This window comes from Vombatus ursinus, unplaced genomic scaffold, assembly GCF_900497805.2.
Source record: "Vombatus ursinus unplaced genomic scaffold, bare-nosed wombat genome assembly UNPS02011916.1, whole genome shotgun sequence".
In the NCBI taxonomy this organism is placed as follows: domain Eukaryota; kingdom Metazoa; phylum Chordata; class Mammalia; order Diprotodontia; family Vombatidae; genus Vombatus; species Vombatus ursinus.
In genome coordinates, this window is record NW_020951694.1 from 4,140,406 (window position 1) to 4,158,024 (window position 17,619).

General features: G+C 36.2%; 1 protein-coding gene across 1 annotated transcript in view; it reads right to left on the reverse strand.

The window, feature by feature from the left end:
- Positions 1-5,584: 5,584 nt before the first annotated feature.
- Positions 5,585-17,619, reverse strand: part of LOC114039370 (zinc finger protein 286A-like) — a 16,673-nt gene continuing 4,638 nt past the window's right edge. Inside the window, 6 exon segments of the mRNA XM_027857085.1 lie at positions 5,585-6,953; positions 11,263-11,287; positions 11,289-11,373; positions 12,089-12,167; positions 15,634-15,729; positions 16,259-16,373. Coding sequence (XP_027712886.1) covers positions 5,740-6,953; positions 11,263-11,287; positions 11,289-11,373; positions 12,089-12,167; positions 15,634-15,729; positions 16,259-16,373 — 1,614 coding nt within the window. The 3' untranslated portion in view covers positions 5,585-5,739.

Sequence of the window (17,619 nt, forward strand, 5' to 3'; positions counted from 1 at the left end):
TATCTCTAAATGCTTACATCAATGAATAGAAAAAGAGCAGATCAATGAATTGGTCATATAACTAAAAAACTAGAAAAGGAACAAATTAAAAATCACCAGTTAAACACCAAATTGGAAAATCTGAAAATCAAAAGAGAGAGTAATAAAATTGAAAGTAAGAAAACTGTTGAACTAATAAATAAAATTAGGATCTAGTTTTATGAAAACAACAACAACAAAACAGATAAACCATTGGTTAATTTGATTAAAAAAAGAGAAAGAAAACCAAATTACTAGTATCAAAAATGAAAAGGGTGAATTCAAATGAAGAGGAAATGAAAGCAATTATTAGAAGCTTTTTTATATACCAATAAATCTAACAATCTAAGTGAAATGGATGAATACTTACAAAAATATAAATTGCCCAGATTAACAGAAGAAAAAGTAGAATACTTAAATAACCCTATCTTAGAAAAAGAAAGTGAACAAGCCATCAATGAACTCCCAAAGAAAAAATTCCCAGGAACAGATTCACAAATGAATTACACCAAACATTTAAAGAACAATTAATTCCAATACTACATAAAATATTTGGAAAAATAGGCAAAGAAGGAGACCTTTTGAAAACTCCTTTTATGACACAGATATAGTGCTGATATCTAAACCAGGAAGAGTGAAAACAATAAAATATTTGGAAGTCTACCTGCTAACACAAATCCAGGAACTATATGAATATAATTACAAAACACTTTTCACAGAAATAAAATCAGATCTAAACAACTGGAAAAAATATCAATTGCTCAAGGGTAGGCTGAGCCAATAGAATAGAAATGACATACCTAAATTAATTTAATTACTCAGTGCCATACTAATCAAACTACCAAAAATTATTTTATAGAGTTAGAAAAAATAATAACAAAATTCATCTGGAAGAACAAAAGATTAAGAGTATCAAGGGAATTAATGAAGAAAAAATGTGAAGCAAGGTGGTCTAGTCATACCAGATCTCAAACTGTATTATAAAGCAATAATCATCAAAACAATTTGGTACTGGTTAAGAAACAAAATGATGGATCAATGAACTAGATTAAGTACACAAGACACAGTAGTAAATGATTGCAGTAATCTAGTATTTAATAAACCCGAAGATTTTGGGGGGACAACTCAGTATTTGAGAAAAACTTCTTGGAAAACTAGAAAACAGTTTGGCAGAAACTAGGTATAGACTAATATCTCACACCGTATACCAAGATAAGGTCAAAATGAGTACATGATTTAGACATAAAGGGTGATATCATAAGCAAATTAAGGGAGCATAGAATAGTTTACCTGTCAGATCTATGGATAAGGGAAGAATTTATGACCAAATAAGAGTTACAGAACATTATAAAATGTAAAATGAGTAATTTTGATTAAAGTAAAAAAGTTTTTGCATAAACAAAACCAATGCAATCAAGATTAGAAGGAAAGCAGAAAGCTGGGGGAAAATTTTACAGTCAGTTTCTCTGATAAAGGCCCCATTTTTCAAATATATAGAGAACAGAGTCAAATTTATAAGAATAGAAGTAATTCCCCAATTGATAAATTGTCAAAGGATATGAACAGGCAGTTTTCAGATGAAGTAATTAAAGCTATCTATAGTCATAAGAAAAGCTATCTATAGTCATAAGATATAGTCTAAATCACTATGGACTAGAGAAATGCCAATCAAAACAACTCTGAAGTACCACCTCACACTTGTTGGATTAGATAATATGACAGAAAAGGAAAATGATAAATGTTGGAGAAAATGTGGGAAAATTGAGATACTAATGCATTGTTGATGGAGTTCTGAACTGAACCAACCATTCTAGAAAACAATTTGGAACTACTCAAATTGCTGTAAAACTGTGCATACTCTTTTGACCTAGCAATATCACTACTAGGTTTGTATCCCAAAGAGATTTTCAAAAAGCATGGGAGGGAAGGACCTACACATAAAAAATATAGCAGCTCTTTTTGTGGTGTCAAAGAACTGGAAATTAAGGGAATGTCCATCAACTAGAGAATCGTTTAATAAGTTGTGGTAGATGATTGTAATGGAATACTATTGTGCTAGAAGAAATGATGAGAATACATTCAGAAAAACCTGGAAAGATTTAAAGGAACTAATACAAAGTGTTGTGAGCAGAAACAGAATATTGTACACAGTAACAGCAATACTGTACCATGATCAACTGTGAATGACTTAGCAATTCTTAGCAACACAATGATCCAAGACAATTCCAAAGGACTCACGATAACACAAAGGACTCATGCTATCCACCTCCAAAGAAAGAAGTGATGGAGTCTGAATGCAGAGCAAAGCATACTATTTTTCACTTTATTTTCATGGCGTGTGTGTGTGTGTGTGTGTGTGTGTGTGTGTTTTCTTTCACAACAAGACTAATATGGAAATGTTTTGCATGATTGCACATGTACCAATATCAAATTTTTTTTGCCATCTCAGGAATAGGGGAAGATGGGGAGAGGGAGAGAATTTAGAACTAAATAAAATTTTTAAATGAAAGTTAAAAATTGTTTTTAAAAGTAAATGGAAAAAAACATTATTTTAAAACAGAATTCAAAAAAATGTAGTAAGACTTGCATATGAACTTGATGTGGAGAAAAGAATGCAGAACCAAGAATACACACACACACATATTTTTTGTGCAGTCACTGACTATAACAAAGGAAAACAACAGTAAAAGACCTCAGAAATCAGACTGATATAATGACCAATCTTGATTCCAGAAGACTTCTGATAAAATTTAGTGGTATTCTCTTGGTATAAAAGTAGTAGACTATGGGGGTGGAATGTGCCAATGATATATTGGTTTGTTTTACTTTGTTAAAAGGTAAATGGGTAGCAGTATATCAGTAACAATAATGAAAAAGTATCAATAAAAAATCAAAAAATTATATATAACCCTCTAGACCTATATTCTACTCAGAATTCCCATTCAACAAATCTCAGTGATGTCTTTGAGGTTATTTGCCTTGTTGAGATGGAATCTTTATTTATTATTGGTATATAGACAACTGACACAATGTTGGTTCTCTTATTGGTTATTTTCATCTATAAATTACTGGTCCTCTTTTCTGTTGTTTGTCTAATATTAAACCTAATATTCTTTGTAGTACCAGCCTTGGCAGAGCTAGAGATTTTCTTCCTCTTTTTCCCTTTAGTTTAAAACTGTCTGGTTTGGATTTAAAACTAGTCAAAAAAAAAAATAGACAAAAACCCTATACGCAAACAACCTTTTACTGACCTTTACTAGATATGCTTTATTCCCAGCTAAGAGCTAATCATGTCTATATTTTAAGACGTTATCTAGAACTTCAAATCCCATTTTCTGACTTTCTCTTATGGATCTCCTACCTTCAATCATCAAAAGTGATAAAAACACCACATGTCCCTAGAGTTTTCTGTGTTTTCCCAGGACTCCAAAATATTTAGCATTAGTTTCTAGGTTCCATATGGTTATATCATTTGTCCCTACATGAATCATTATCAATGTGCAATTGTCACGAGGTTTATCAAGTCTGTTAGTTTCTAGACACATGACCTGATAAGACAGCACATGTCTCTTAGCCAACAAATTGCTGCCTTGCTATTTGCGAGCTAGAAGTCATTAACTACTATTAGAAGTAGTCACAAAATCAGAGTTGGAAGGAATCCTAGAAATTAAACTCATACACAAAAGGAATTTCCACTATATCATACCTAATAAATAAGCATCCAGTCTGCTCAAAGATCTCCAAGGCAGGGAAGTCTACTCCCTTACAAGGCACCTATTCCACTTTTGTGTAACTCTGATTAAGAAGTCTTTTTTTTTCCTCCTGACATCAAGCCTAAATTTGCCTTTCCAGTTTCCCACCCATTGTTCCTAGTTCTGCTCTCTAAGGCCAAAAAGAGTAAGTCTAATTCTAAGGGCTAAAAGCCCTTCCAACACTCAATAACATCTATTATGTCTTCTCCTAAGTCTTCAACTTTCCAGGATACATTTCCCTGGTTCCTTCAACTGAGTATTAAATTTTTGTAACATGGACTCAAGGCTTTTCACCATTCTGTTTACCCAGCTCTGGATATTCTTCAGCTTGCCCTATTTCCAACTTCTGTGGGAGAAGGATCAGAAGAGAGAACTTAAAATAGGTGACTTGGAGGGACTAGTAAAGTAGGTCAGGGGTTGAATTTAGGGAGCAGAAATTTGGGAAAATTTGGAGAACAATTTCCAGGCCCAGTTACTTGTTCAGATTCTACTTCTGGGTTGAAATTGCATATCAAGGACAATTAAGGAGGATATTAAAGAATTAATGATGACTAAAGAGGATCAAGAAAGTGAAGAAGGTCAAGAAAGATAAGGTAGTTGACAAAGACAAGGTAAGTAAGAATAGGTAAGTGGAACAATTACAAAGTAAAGAAAATTGATAGAGTGGATGGAGGGTGGGGCAAATTAATGAAACAAAAATTGGTATAAGGGTAAAGGGGAAGTGAATGTGGCTATGTTGTAGAAACTAAGAAAACTGAGGGAGGTTAAGTTATTAATTCACTGTAATAATTTTAACTAGGTTCTTATGCATGAAGGTGATACAAAAACAAAAAATAAGCATTTCTTTTAAAAATAAAGCAAATTTTTGGCCGCAGGAAGGAAATAATGTTGGAGGACAAACTTAACCAACTTCTCATGCTGATCATACTTTTCCATGCAGCTCATTTGAGTTGTTTTTTTTTTCCTAAAGTCAAAAGAATCTGAGGTGACTTTCACACTAGTACTGTCCCAGGACCTTTTGCTACTGAGGCAACCAGGATACAGGACAGGAAGCACTTCATTCCCATCTAGGACAAAGTCTTCTTGTGCTGATTTCCTTGGACATGGGCTTTGATTTCGAATTTCTGCCACAATGTGCCAGAGGTCCAAAACAGTGACCCCTTAATCTCTCTCCAGGTCCTTTCCCTTGTATTGATCTAGTTCTCCTCTCCAAAATTAGGAAAAATCACAGCAATGCAGGTTATGGAGGATAATCCACAAGTGTCACAATAAAACAGGCCTTTCTAAAGTGAAAACAAACAAGAATATAACAGAAAATTTGACCTGGGATTCAGGTACCATCAGATTTGTTTCCAGGACTTCATATATTTGTTAGTGGAGGGATGGTAGTGGTGATGGTATGTAAGACATTAGTATTGTTTCCAAAAATATTTTTCCTATATACTTGGTATGGTCACTCTCATGGCTTCTAGATTCCCTGGATTCTTCAGATTTGGGGGTGGGAAAGAAAAGAATTTAAGGACTGAGTTCCAACTATAGCTGTTCTTTGAAAAGTAAATGATGCTTGAATTGGACTGTTAACTTTCTATTTATTTGGAGGGTTTCCTTTAAGACACATTTCCTGAGAAAGCAGGAGCTTTTGATGTTATCATCATCAGTGAATCAACAAATATTTATTAAGTGATAAATATCCACTGCCTGGACAATGTGTTGTATAAATAAAGTCACAAGTATATAAAGTTCAGCCCCAAAAAACTTATAATCTTTTGTGGATCTCTTTCATTGACTGTAAAAATATTCAACAAAATAACAAATTCAAACCCACAAGCATTTATTAAGCACCTGCTATGTTCCAGGCACTGTGTTAGATGGCAGGTATAAAGACCAAAAACTAACAGTCCCTGCTCCCAAGGAGCTTAAGTTCTACTGAGGATTCTAAGGTTTCCCTACATTTATAACCTTCTGAGGCCTACTCCCCTGTATGGAGTCTCTGATGCCTAAGGAGAGAAGAACTACACTTGAAAGTTTTCACACACTCATTACATCTATATGGTTTCTCTCCAGTGTGCGTTTTCTGATGCTGAATAAGGGCTGATGAATGAATGAAGGCTTTGCCACATTCATTACATTCATAGGGTTTCTTTCCACTATGAATTCTCTGATGTTTGGCAAAGTTTGAACTTCTGCTGAAGGTTTTCCCACATTCATTGCATTCATAGGGTTTCTCTCCAGTATGAATTCTCTGATGTTGAACAAGGTGTGTACTCTGACTAAAGGTTTTCCCACATTCATTACATTCATAGGGTTTCTCCCCAGTATGAACTCTCTGATGTTTAGTAAGGGATGAGCAGTGACTGAATGCTTTCCCACATTCATTACATGTATAGGGTTTCTCTCCAGTATGAGTTCTCTGATGTTTAATGAGAGCCGAGGAGTGAATAAAGGCTTTGTCACATTCATTACATTGATAGGGCTTCTCTCCGGTATGAATCATCTTATGCTGAATAAGGTGTGAAGTCCGACTGAAAGCCTTCCCACATTCATTACATTCGTAAGGTCTCTCTCCAATATGTGTTTTCTGATGTTCAGAAAAAACTGAGCTCTCAGTAAAGGTTTTCCCACATGCGTTGCATGTATACAGTCTCGCCCTAGTGTGAGTTTTCAAATGTTTTTTGAGGTTAGCTTTGTGGCTGAAGGCTTTCCCACAATTATTGCATGTATATGGTTTCTCTCCAGTATGAATTCTTTGATGTCGAATAAGCACTGAATGGTAACTGAAGGATTCTCCACATTCATTACACTTACAAGGTTTTTTCTCCTTGTAGATTCTCTTATTTTTCATTAGGTTTGAGTTTTGTTTGAAAGTCTTTCTTTCAAAGTTACCCAATTTCTCTCCTGTAGGAATTTTCTCTTGATTAACAATAACTGACCTCTGATTAAAACTTTTCCAGTATGTATTACATTCAAAGTCTCTCTCCTTAGTAAGGTTTTTCCTGTGGGCAACTTTCACTTGCCTCAAACGTCTCTCATTTTCCTGTTGTCTCTCTAACCAGTCCTCACATTCTTCCAAGTTGCACACATCATCCTCTGTAACTCTTCCTACCATCATCCCTTGTGATGATTCCTCTTCAGAAATTTCCTGTACTGAGGTTGACTCTCTGCTCTCAGACCTAGTATCCCAGTCTGAAAGAAAGTGAAAATACAAAGGTCATAAAAAAGAAACTAACAAAATGAGATAACGAAGCTAAAAATAAAACCCATGAGTAGGCTTTAACAATTTAAATACAGCCCTGCAATCTAGGGAGATGGGAATAAGAGGTGAGAAAAGGAATAGAAGAGATGGGAAGGGAGCTGGATTCACTAAACATGATCAGATTGTGTCCGAGAAGGTAAGAGTTAAGGTAACCCAGTGAATTTAGCTAAAGAGAAAGGCTGTAGATGAAGATGGGAAAGGCACAGATTGAATGAGGTAGGCTAGGCCCACTGCCATATGGCAAGCTAGGTGGCACAGATGGCCAGGCCTGGAGTCAGGAAGACTCATCTTCCTTAGTTCAAATCTCGACTCAGACATTTACTAGCTGGGTAATCCTAGGCATGTCACTCAACCCTGTTTGCCTCATCTGTAAAATGCCTCATCAAGTTTTCTCATCTATCAAATGAGAAGGAAATGGCAAACACCTCCAGTATCTTTGCCAAGAAAACCCCAAATAGGATCATAAAGAGTCAGGCATTACTGAAATGACTGAACAAAAAAGCCCACTGCCACTAAGTTGTTAGCATCTCGTAACTGGGTCACTCTTAATAACTTCTCAGTTGATAGAGATAGCCCAGGACATTGAACCCAAGAACACTTCAAATAGCAACACTTTCAGCCCAGTGCCTTCAGTCATCCTTAAGCACCTACTATGTGTCAGGCACTGTTAAGCACTTTATAAATATTACCTCATTTAATCCTGGCAAGGAATTTCTATGTAGATACAGCCTGGCAAATGCTCTTGTAGGTAAAGAAAGTTCTTGCCACCAAAGTCCTTGGCACTTCCGAATGGTTCAGCATCAGAAACTTATAAAATGTTATCAGTGGAAATAACTGTAGAGGCATTGACATCTACTTTGTTGCTGTACCCTAAAGACCATGGGACCTTTCGATCTGACTTGCTGCTAAAACCTTCCATATATGTTGTCTCACCCATTAGAATATAAGCTCTGAGATCAAGGACTGTCTATTTTTCTATTTGTGTGCCCCACACTTAGAACCTGGTAAGCACTTAATAAATGTAAAAATCCCCCCCCAAAACAGAAACAATAAAGTAGTCCTTGCCCTCAAAGGAAGTACATTCTAAAATGGAATAGCTGAACAAATTGTTATATGAATACAAGAGAATATTATTGCATCATAAATGACAAAAGGGATAGTCTCAGAGAAACCTGGGAAGACCTCTATGAACTGATGCAGAGTTAAGTGAAAAGAATCAGGAGAATAAATCTAACAAAAACATTATAAAGAAAATTAGCTCTTAGAAAGACTAAAGAAGTCTGATCAGTGAAATGGTTAACCATAATGCCAGAGGATATGAGGCATACTACCCATCTCCTGATAGAGAGGTGATGGACTAATGATGTAGAATGAGACATTTGTTTTGTTTGATTGTATATCACAAGATTTTCCTCCCACTGGTGGGGAAGGTGGGAGGAAGAAGTTATTAATAAGGTGGTGGTCCCACAGAAACACATAAAAGAAGGTCACTATTTTTAATAGAAGAGAACAAAATTAATATATGAGGGACAGCTTTGAAAATTACATGTTGAGTTTGTTATATACTTTACAAAGCAAGCTATATGTAACAGATTTGTAAATTTTAGATACAATCCTTTTTCTGTTCTCATTTAAGTTCAAATTTTTTTTTTAAAAAGAGGATCAGAAGAGACAAAAAGGATAGCTGAATAGCATAATATAAGATATATTCATGTGAGGAAATCTAAAACTGGGGAGGAGTGGGTAGAGAATACCTGGATAAAAATCAGTGTGGAGAGAAACAATATTGTCATTGGGCCAACTAGACCAACTAGAGGTGAGTTTAGAAAACAGGACACATTCTGGGCAGGGAGGCATGAGGTAGTTCTGATGGGGAACTTATCCCACACATCTGCTGGAATTCTTATCCTCTGCTGATAAAAGACCAGCTAATAAAGTATTTTATTACTTTAATGATAATTTCATTCTTCTCTGAAAGGTAAAGAAAAATACAAAGGGACTACTAGTCTGAACCCACTTTTGGCCAACAAGGAAAAATTGATGGCTGAAAAAGAAATGATGGAACTTTTTGGGAATTCATGAGTTTATTATTAAGGACATGAAAGCACGGCACAGTAGACATACACTTCAGATATGGGAAAATGAATTTCAAAGGATTCAAAAAAAGAATAAGCAGGATCCCATGGTCAAAAAAAAAATCTATAAAGGATATAAACTTATGAAGAATGTGAAGCTCTCAGCAATCAGATTCTGAAGACAAAGAAGTAGTTTGCCTAATGAAGTTAATAAGAAACTTCTTAGATTTAGATAAGAAGGAAGTACAGAAGACAGAAGTATAGGAAGGTAATAGAGAATTAATACAAAAGCTAGGTATGATCCAGTAAAAAAAAAAAAAGTATTAAAAATGCTAAAACTCAGAATAAACCGAATCTGGTGAAAAAAAAAATTTTTTTAACAAGTCTTGTAATTTCATCTGTGTGGAGAAGCTCCTGGTAATCTTCTCCCAAAGCAGATCAGCATCTTCTCCACAACTTATAGTCTTCGTTTAAAAAAAAAAAATTAACTTTTCCAGAAGATAAAAAAATCAAATAATACTGTTGATATATATGAAGCTATAATTAGGTTTTCATTTCCAGCAAATCTTGCCATAAGAGAATGTACACAGCCCAGCTGTGGACTTGGGAAGAGAAATCTGAAGAGCATAGAAAATCCCAGTTCTTATGAGTTATCTAAAATTATGTAAAGAAATTTTATTTCTGAATGATAAGATTCTCCGAGAATTCTTTTCATTTCATTCTTACACAAACAGTAGTTTTTCACATTTAAAACTGTGTTCCTTGAAATCTTAAGTCCAGGCAGTTAAAAAAAAAAAAAAGTAAACCAAGAACAAGGAATTCTATTACATTTTATTACTTTTGTTTATTGAAATACTAACATGTAACACCTGGACGTGATTTTTTTTTTCACATTCAATAGCTAAACAAATACAAAAATATTTTAAAGTTAAACTATAATGCATCACTGTGGATAATTACATCATGTTTCTGAAATCAAAGACTGAAATTCACTTTTCCAACTTTTCCTTTCAGTCTATTATTACTCTGGATGCTCATGATCTTGCTCTAGAATTAGCCATAGGATATCCTCAGTTCAACCATAGCACACATTCTAAAACTAACTAAATAGAATAAGGAAACACAACAAACCCATACTTTTCAGCAAAGTAAAAAAAATCCTATTTGGTTATATTCTGTCATTACCATATCATTCTTGGTTTCTATTTCTGTAAATAAAGGTTTTAGACTTTCCAACATCCAGTCTGTATGACTGGTTTATTTCCTTGAAATACCAAGATGTTAGGAACAGCCACAGTGTTGAAGCTGATAGATTGCTGGCTTAGAAGCAACCAGTGCCCAAAAATGTAGTATTGATGTGGTGAAAATATGCATTGCTGTGTGATCCTCTGTTTCTTAGACTCCATTTTGTAACTTGGGTCCAATTTATAACTTTGACTTCTAATGCAGTTTTAATTTGCTGTGAAAAGTCACTAGTTGGCTTCCTGAACCACAACTCTTTTTGGCTTTCCCTGTGTATCCAATAAGAGACCATCTCCTACTCTGCTTCTTGGTGTAAGGCCATTCACTGTTGATATGCCAAGTTCTTAATATGTACTTGGAGACAGGCCCTACCATTGTGCTGTTGGGTGGTAGGGGTGGCAGGGAAGGGTAACATTCTTGTAGAACTCTACAAAAACTCCACTCAAACCCCTAGACAGTGAAACAATCACTGCCAATCCCTTGACTGAATGGTGGTCTCCACCCTCAGCTAACGTCCAGAGATCAGCTTTTCTATCCAATAGGCATTACCTAAGTCCCTGAGTGGGACCTCTCTTTCTGCCCCCCTGGATTATTTTTCTTCTCTCCCCTTCCCTATTCCTCCCTACTGGTTTCAGTGCTTGTGCTGTTGGCTTCTGGACCTTGTTCATATTCACCACCGGCCTCTGGTAGTGGTTAAGTGTCACTGCACAGCTAACAGGGTTTCCTGTTAATGACTCTTAGAATTGTCCTTTTCAGTAAGAATCCAACCAAAGCAGCAGTACCTCTATTTAGTTTAAGAGCTACTGACTAAAGCTGAGACTAAGTTTTCTGGCAGCCATATCTTCATGGACAGGACAGGACAGACAGCCTCACCTGCCAACCTCTGTCTTCTACAGAGAAAGAAAAGAGTAGATCACTGCACCTCTAGCTTCAGTGGTAGGAAAAATCCTCTTCCTCTTGGGTCCATAAATCACTGATCAGGGTTTGAATTAGGACTCTTGTCAGCTGCATCTTCACAGGCAAGACTTCCTGCCTTCATCAAAGAGAGCAATGACTGAGGACCTGTATCTTGTGCCTCAGTAGCAAAGAATTCCCCTCCTATCTTGTCCCATGAGCCACTGACCAGGGAGAAGAACAAGACTCTTGAATCCAATGCCTGTGCCCAGTAGAAAGGAGCTTCTCCCCTACTGTGATCAAGCCAAGCCTTATACCCCTATCAATATTATTGGAAATGCTTGTAGCAAAGAATTAACATGGTATCAGACTGGCACAAAAGTGACACCAAGATGTATAAAGGAAGACTAATGTATACTCACTGTTGTTTAAGCCTGAAACTTCTATCGGGTCCTATGAAATATTTAGAATTTATAATGTGAAATTTTCTAATCATGTATTTTTCTCACCTTCAAATCTATTTTTGAAGGGTTTTTTTTTTAGACTTTCAGTACTGTTACTCTATTGATGATGTACTGTGTGTATAATTTCCAGATTATACTCTTCTCCCTTTATCACTAATATTTGTTCGAGAACCAATTAGAAAAAATGGCTCTCTTGAATATTCCATTAAAAGTCTTCTACTTCAGCATCACAACTGCCAGTAGTGGGGAATGAAACTTTTCTGTCTTTTGCCTTTCCTATAATCAGATACAACCTTAAATGATCACCATTTACTTCACAGTTTTGCATCGGCTATTCCATCAGTTTTGTACTGTACTGTCTACCCAGGCTTGTGTGCTTTCATTACTTACAGCATCTGGATCGAGAAGTAGTTCAGTTTCAGTTTGTCCCTGCAGTTCAGACAATGAGCTTCCACTTTCCTCAACTGATCTGCAGGACATAGAAACTACAACATCAGAGGCAACCAGTAGAGAAGCCACATTGCAGCATTGAGGCATAGGCATCACCACACAGACCACTAATCCACAATTTATAGAACTATGTGGGGCACTGAGAAGTTATGACTAGTTCAGGGTCACACAGCCACTATGTGTCAGAGGCAGGACTCTAGCCCAGATTTTCCAGACTTTAAAGCCCAACTTTTCATCCACCATGAATATATATACTGCCTCTCAGAAATATAAAGTACAACAAAAAAGGTTTTTTAAAGTTGTATTTGGGTTGAAAAAGGAAAGGTAGGACTGTTGCTCAGTATGACTGGAACAGTAAAAGAAAACAAAGAAAGCAGAACTCCTTTGCTTATTTTCTCTGACAAGGAAAATGATGCTTGGATTAGAAAGGAAAGAACAAAAATGGCTAATAAAATGTTGCAAACCAATTTCAATAATATGTAAAGACAAATGTAGTCAAATGTAGCCTTATACCTTGGTTAATAAAATCAATTTCACAGGTACAAGATAAGGGAAGGTACAGCTAGACAAGAGTTCCTGTGAAAAAGACCTAGGACCTTATGTTACAACCGTCCTCGTGACAGCAAATACAATAAAAGTCAATAGTGTGACAAGGCAACTAAAAAGGCTAATTCTATAAGGCCATGTCTTCAATGCTGTATTCAGTTTGTGAAACCACATTTTTAGGAAAGACAAGCTTTAAAGAATGGGAAATGCCTAGCCTAGAAGAAAGAAGAATTAAGGGATGTATGGTAGCTATCATCATATCATATCAAAGAGGGATTAGATGTGTTCTTTTTGGCCTCAGAGTGGTGGAATTTCAATTCAGTTTAACAACATTTATTAAGAATTCATTATATAAAAGGCATCATGCTAGACGCAAGGGATACAAAAAAGAAAAACAAAATATTCTGTGATTTCAAAGCATTTATCTTTTATTGGGAAAATACATATTTTAACTAGTTAAATCTAGTTAACTTCCTTAAATGAAGAATTCTCTATCTTTTGATAGAGAGGAACGGGAGATCTTGGGAGGTAGTAGGTTCTTTCTGAGATCTTCAAGTAGATATATGATAATTATTGTAAATTCATGGTAATATATGGTTTGGACTAAATAGTCTCTAAGGTTCCATGCAACACTAAGATTTTTTTTTGATGTTGGTTTTTCTTTTTAACTATTGTTCCAACTGGGATGTTATACTGAACACCAGCTGAAAAACTAGCCTTGCAAATCTAAACAAAATTATAGATCTCTAGATATCCAAAATCAAACTTATCACCGTTCTCTCCAAAACGGCTAGCCCTCACAACTTCTTTATCTCAGCTTAAAAATATCACTATTATCCCATTTTTCTAGATGTAAAACACAGAATATTTTCCTTTTCCTCTTTTTGCTCTCAAAGCTAATATTTCACTAAGACACATAAAGTATTTCTTAGAAATGTCTCTCACATTAGGAAGGAAACAAGCATTTATCATGCACTACTATTTGTCAGACACTGTGCAAAGTGCTTTATGAATTTTATCTCTGATTTTCACAACAACTTCGGGAGGTAGGTGCTATTATTATCATCCCCATTTTAGAGTGGCAGAAAATGGGGCAGCCAGAGGTTAATTGACTTTCCTAGAGTCACGTACCTCCTAAGTAGCTGAGATCACATTTGAACTCAGATCTTTCTGACTCCAGTCCTGGCACTCTATCCACTGTGCTAACTACCTTTTTTTCTTTATTCTCACTACTTCTAAGGCCATCAATATTTAAATTGCTGTATTCTAGTTGGTCTTTTCCACCTCTGGTTTCTCCCTATTTTAATCTACCTGGCACATGGATGACAAAGAAGCTGTCTACATTAAGTATAAGTTCTTCTGCTTAGCTTTGAAAGATCCTGCTGCCCATTCATATATATATATATATATATATATATATATGTAAAACCAATTTTACAAATGTGCCTCAAATTATGCAAATTTCAGTCTAGCTTAACTATTTATTGTCCCCTACATATACCAAACAGGATTCCATATCAGAATTAAATAATTATTATTATTGGAGTAGTCCCTGTTTAATTCTCAAAACAGTCTGATGTATTTTCCATTTATTTAAATCCTGCCCATCCCTTGGCAGCACTGTAAAAGATTTCCACCTTTTAAAGTCAAGAGTGAGGGAAATTATCCAGAATACAACAATAATGCAGGTACAAGATCATTGGGTCTGGGGTATAGCACTAGGAGTATTAAGTAAAGGGTGAACAGAAGGAATAACTGATAAGAAGCAGTCACTGCCTGTAAGGAAGGAAGAAAAAGGAATAGTCAAGAACAAGTTTCTACCCTAGGTTATAGGACTATAACTACTATATATAGAAAATGAGATTTTGATCACAGGGAGGAGAGGAAGAATAGGGATCAGTGAGCAACAAATTCTTATAGGCAGGGGAAATCTAGAACTGTAATGTAAAGTGATCAGTCAGGGCTTATAATAAACGTTTAGGGTCATCATCAACAGAGAAAGGATTTCAATTCAATTCAACATTTATTAAGTTCTTACTATGTGAGTGTATGAACTATACAAAAGGAGCAGTTACTGAAGTCAAAGAATACAAGGTCTCTCTATAAGACTAAACATGTAGAGAGAAGAGCAGAGGGACAGGGTAGAGCTTTGAAGAATCCCACAATTAACGGGGGCATGAAGGAAGGGAAGAGGAAATGGGGAAGAAAAGGAGCCAGTGAACAAGACAGTACTTTATGAGGTAGAACCATCAAGAGTGTAATGTCTCACAGTGTTTGGGAAGAGTGTCTTTAAAAGGCAATTACTCTCCATTTACACTGTAAGACTGAATCCTTATCATCTCAACCAGAATTACTGAAACATTCTCACAGATGCCTCAGTGCTGCAGTGCCTCTGCAACACAGATTGCCTCAGTGTTCTTCTCCCTTTCTTTACACAAACTATGTATATGACTTGAATAAATAAAAACTGCTGAGGATCTTCCAAAAAAAGGAGAGTGGGCGATCAAAGAAATACAAAGATTAAAAAGTAACAAAGTGCATTATATGTGTAAAAGACAGTAAAGAGAATCAAAGTACCAGAAATAAAGGAGGTTGAGGACTTAGAAAAGGCTTTATTAGAAGGAAGTAGGATTACAGCTTCAACAAAGCTGTGCAACAGTCTTGATGGTAGGGTGGGGAATAAAAGAAAAGATGAAGAAAGAGAGTCAGTTGCTGTAGATCAGACAAAACTGGGAAAGAAACAGATAAAGACTTCTCTTTTCTAAGTATGGAAGTAAAAAAGGATAGATATCAAGACCAGGAGGAGTGAAAGGGGGATGGAGAAGACAGGAGCAAGGAGAGAATAGCAAGTCAAAATAATTCAAAGCTGCCACTCTCACATTAATGGAAGACATCTGATTTAACACCCTAACTCACTTGCCTGATTTTTATTTGCTCACCTGGACGGGTGCCTCTTGGGACTCTTCTCTCCATCATCCATTGATTTTCTCCTTGATCAAAATTAGAGCTCCCATCAGGTTTGGAAACTGGAAGCCCTGTTCATTGGGAAAGAAATGGGACTTTGACATTTGTCACGGGCCCAAAGAACCATCCCAGGGCTCAGTTCCAGCCTCTTGGTCAACAGAGAAGAGAAAGCAATATCAAAAGGCCCAGAGAAAGGTACAATGGACAAAGGTGGTTGGAATTCTGTTTCCAAGGAGAGTGAGGAGGACTAGTCAGGGAATTTATTTCACTTTCCTTGCTATAAAATGGTAACTTTCCACCTGTAGAAGTATCTGTACTGACACCTTAGTGGAGATTCTCTGGCAAAGGAAATATAAGATGGGGAAACCACACCCTCCCAAGGGTGGCACAACAATGTTGCCCATTTCTAATTTAGCAGAAACAGATACAGGGATAGGGAGAATTAATGTCTTTTTCCTAAGCCAAAGAGGAAATTAGGAATCTTTGATCCCTTAAACCCAAGTCAAAATTCAACAACACATTTCAGGTGCTATAAATATACATAAAAACAACTAATACCCTAAAGCCAGATTCTGAGTCACAAGGGAGAACTGTCCTTACACAAAGAGACCAGGTTCCTATAGTTCTCCAGCATGACATCCCTCTGAGCAGGGTCCAGCTGCCCCCATTCCTCTGGGGTGAAGTCCATGGCCACATCTTTGAATGTCACTGATTCCTGAAACACCAAACACATTTTTACTTACCCTAAGATCATCTCCTGCCAACCTCTGCACCCTCCCCCGCCAAAAAAATACTACATGGTTCTTAGAAGAGTAGTGAAATAAGCAGTACTAAGGAAAGTAGATAAGACATATGAAAAGTGATTATTACAACATTAGTCTCAAATGAAGTATTCCAAACCAGGTATGTAAGTTTTGGCACTGTGCTAGACTGTAGAATATTTATTTTTTAAAAATATGAGACAGAGTCCCTGTCCCTTAAGAGTTTACAATGTTGCTATTCAGGAGAAGAGAAAAATGCAAGAAACTGGAGAATAAAACAAAACAGTTATCAGGCATTGTAAAAAGTAAGTACTACATAGTTCAGAGAAAGGAGAGATCACAGTGGATGGTATTAAGAGTTTCATGCAGATGGTAGGACTCAAAGAGCTTCCAAGGCATATACAAAGTCAAAAAAGGTAGTAAACAGGTAATCTAGCTTGTTTTTAAGGTAGAAACAGTAGAGAATTATAAGAATGACACAATTCTTGGGATAGTAAGTAGAAAATTATCCTGGCTAGGAGATAGAGATAAAGTTTGGAGGCAAAGGAGGTGATGAATCCAGGTCTAAAGGAACTAAATGCCGAGTCCAAAACTGGACACAACCAATTTTTATAACAATACCCATAATTATCTACCTATACATAATTGGTGTTTTTTCCTCAAATGCTAGTATAGTAATGCCTTACTAGTAAGAAAGGAATTCATAAGGCCTGAACCTACAAACATTTCCTCAAGTGTTTAGGAAGGGATAGTAACAAAGACACTTAAAGTAGGAAGCCTGACTATAGTAGGAGTCCAAAATGTTCATATTCTAGGCTTTGAAGGCCTAAACTCCAGAAAGTTTATCTCATACAAAGATGAAGATCAGATGAACATGTCTGTAAGTTATTGTGTCCATCATTCTCGCTTCTTAATGGTCAACAGTACCTTAAATTTCCTTTAACAAGCATTCTCTACAGAATCCTTGTAATCTTACCTAAGCCAGGCTATGAAAGATTCTCTGGAACTTTGGTAAAGAACTCCCTGTTCCTCTGGAAGGAATGATATTGCAGGCACTAAATATGTATTAAAGAACACAACAAAATATAAGCTACTTGAAGGCAAGGGGCTGTTTCATTTTTGTCTTGGTATCCCTTATGCCTAGCACAGTGCCGTGTGTGTGTGTGTGTGTGTGTGTGTGTGTGTGTGTGTGTGTGTGTG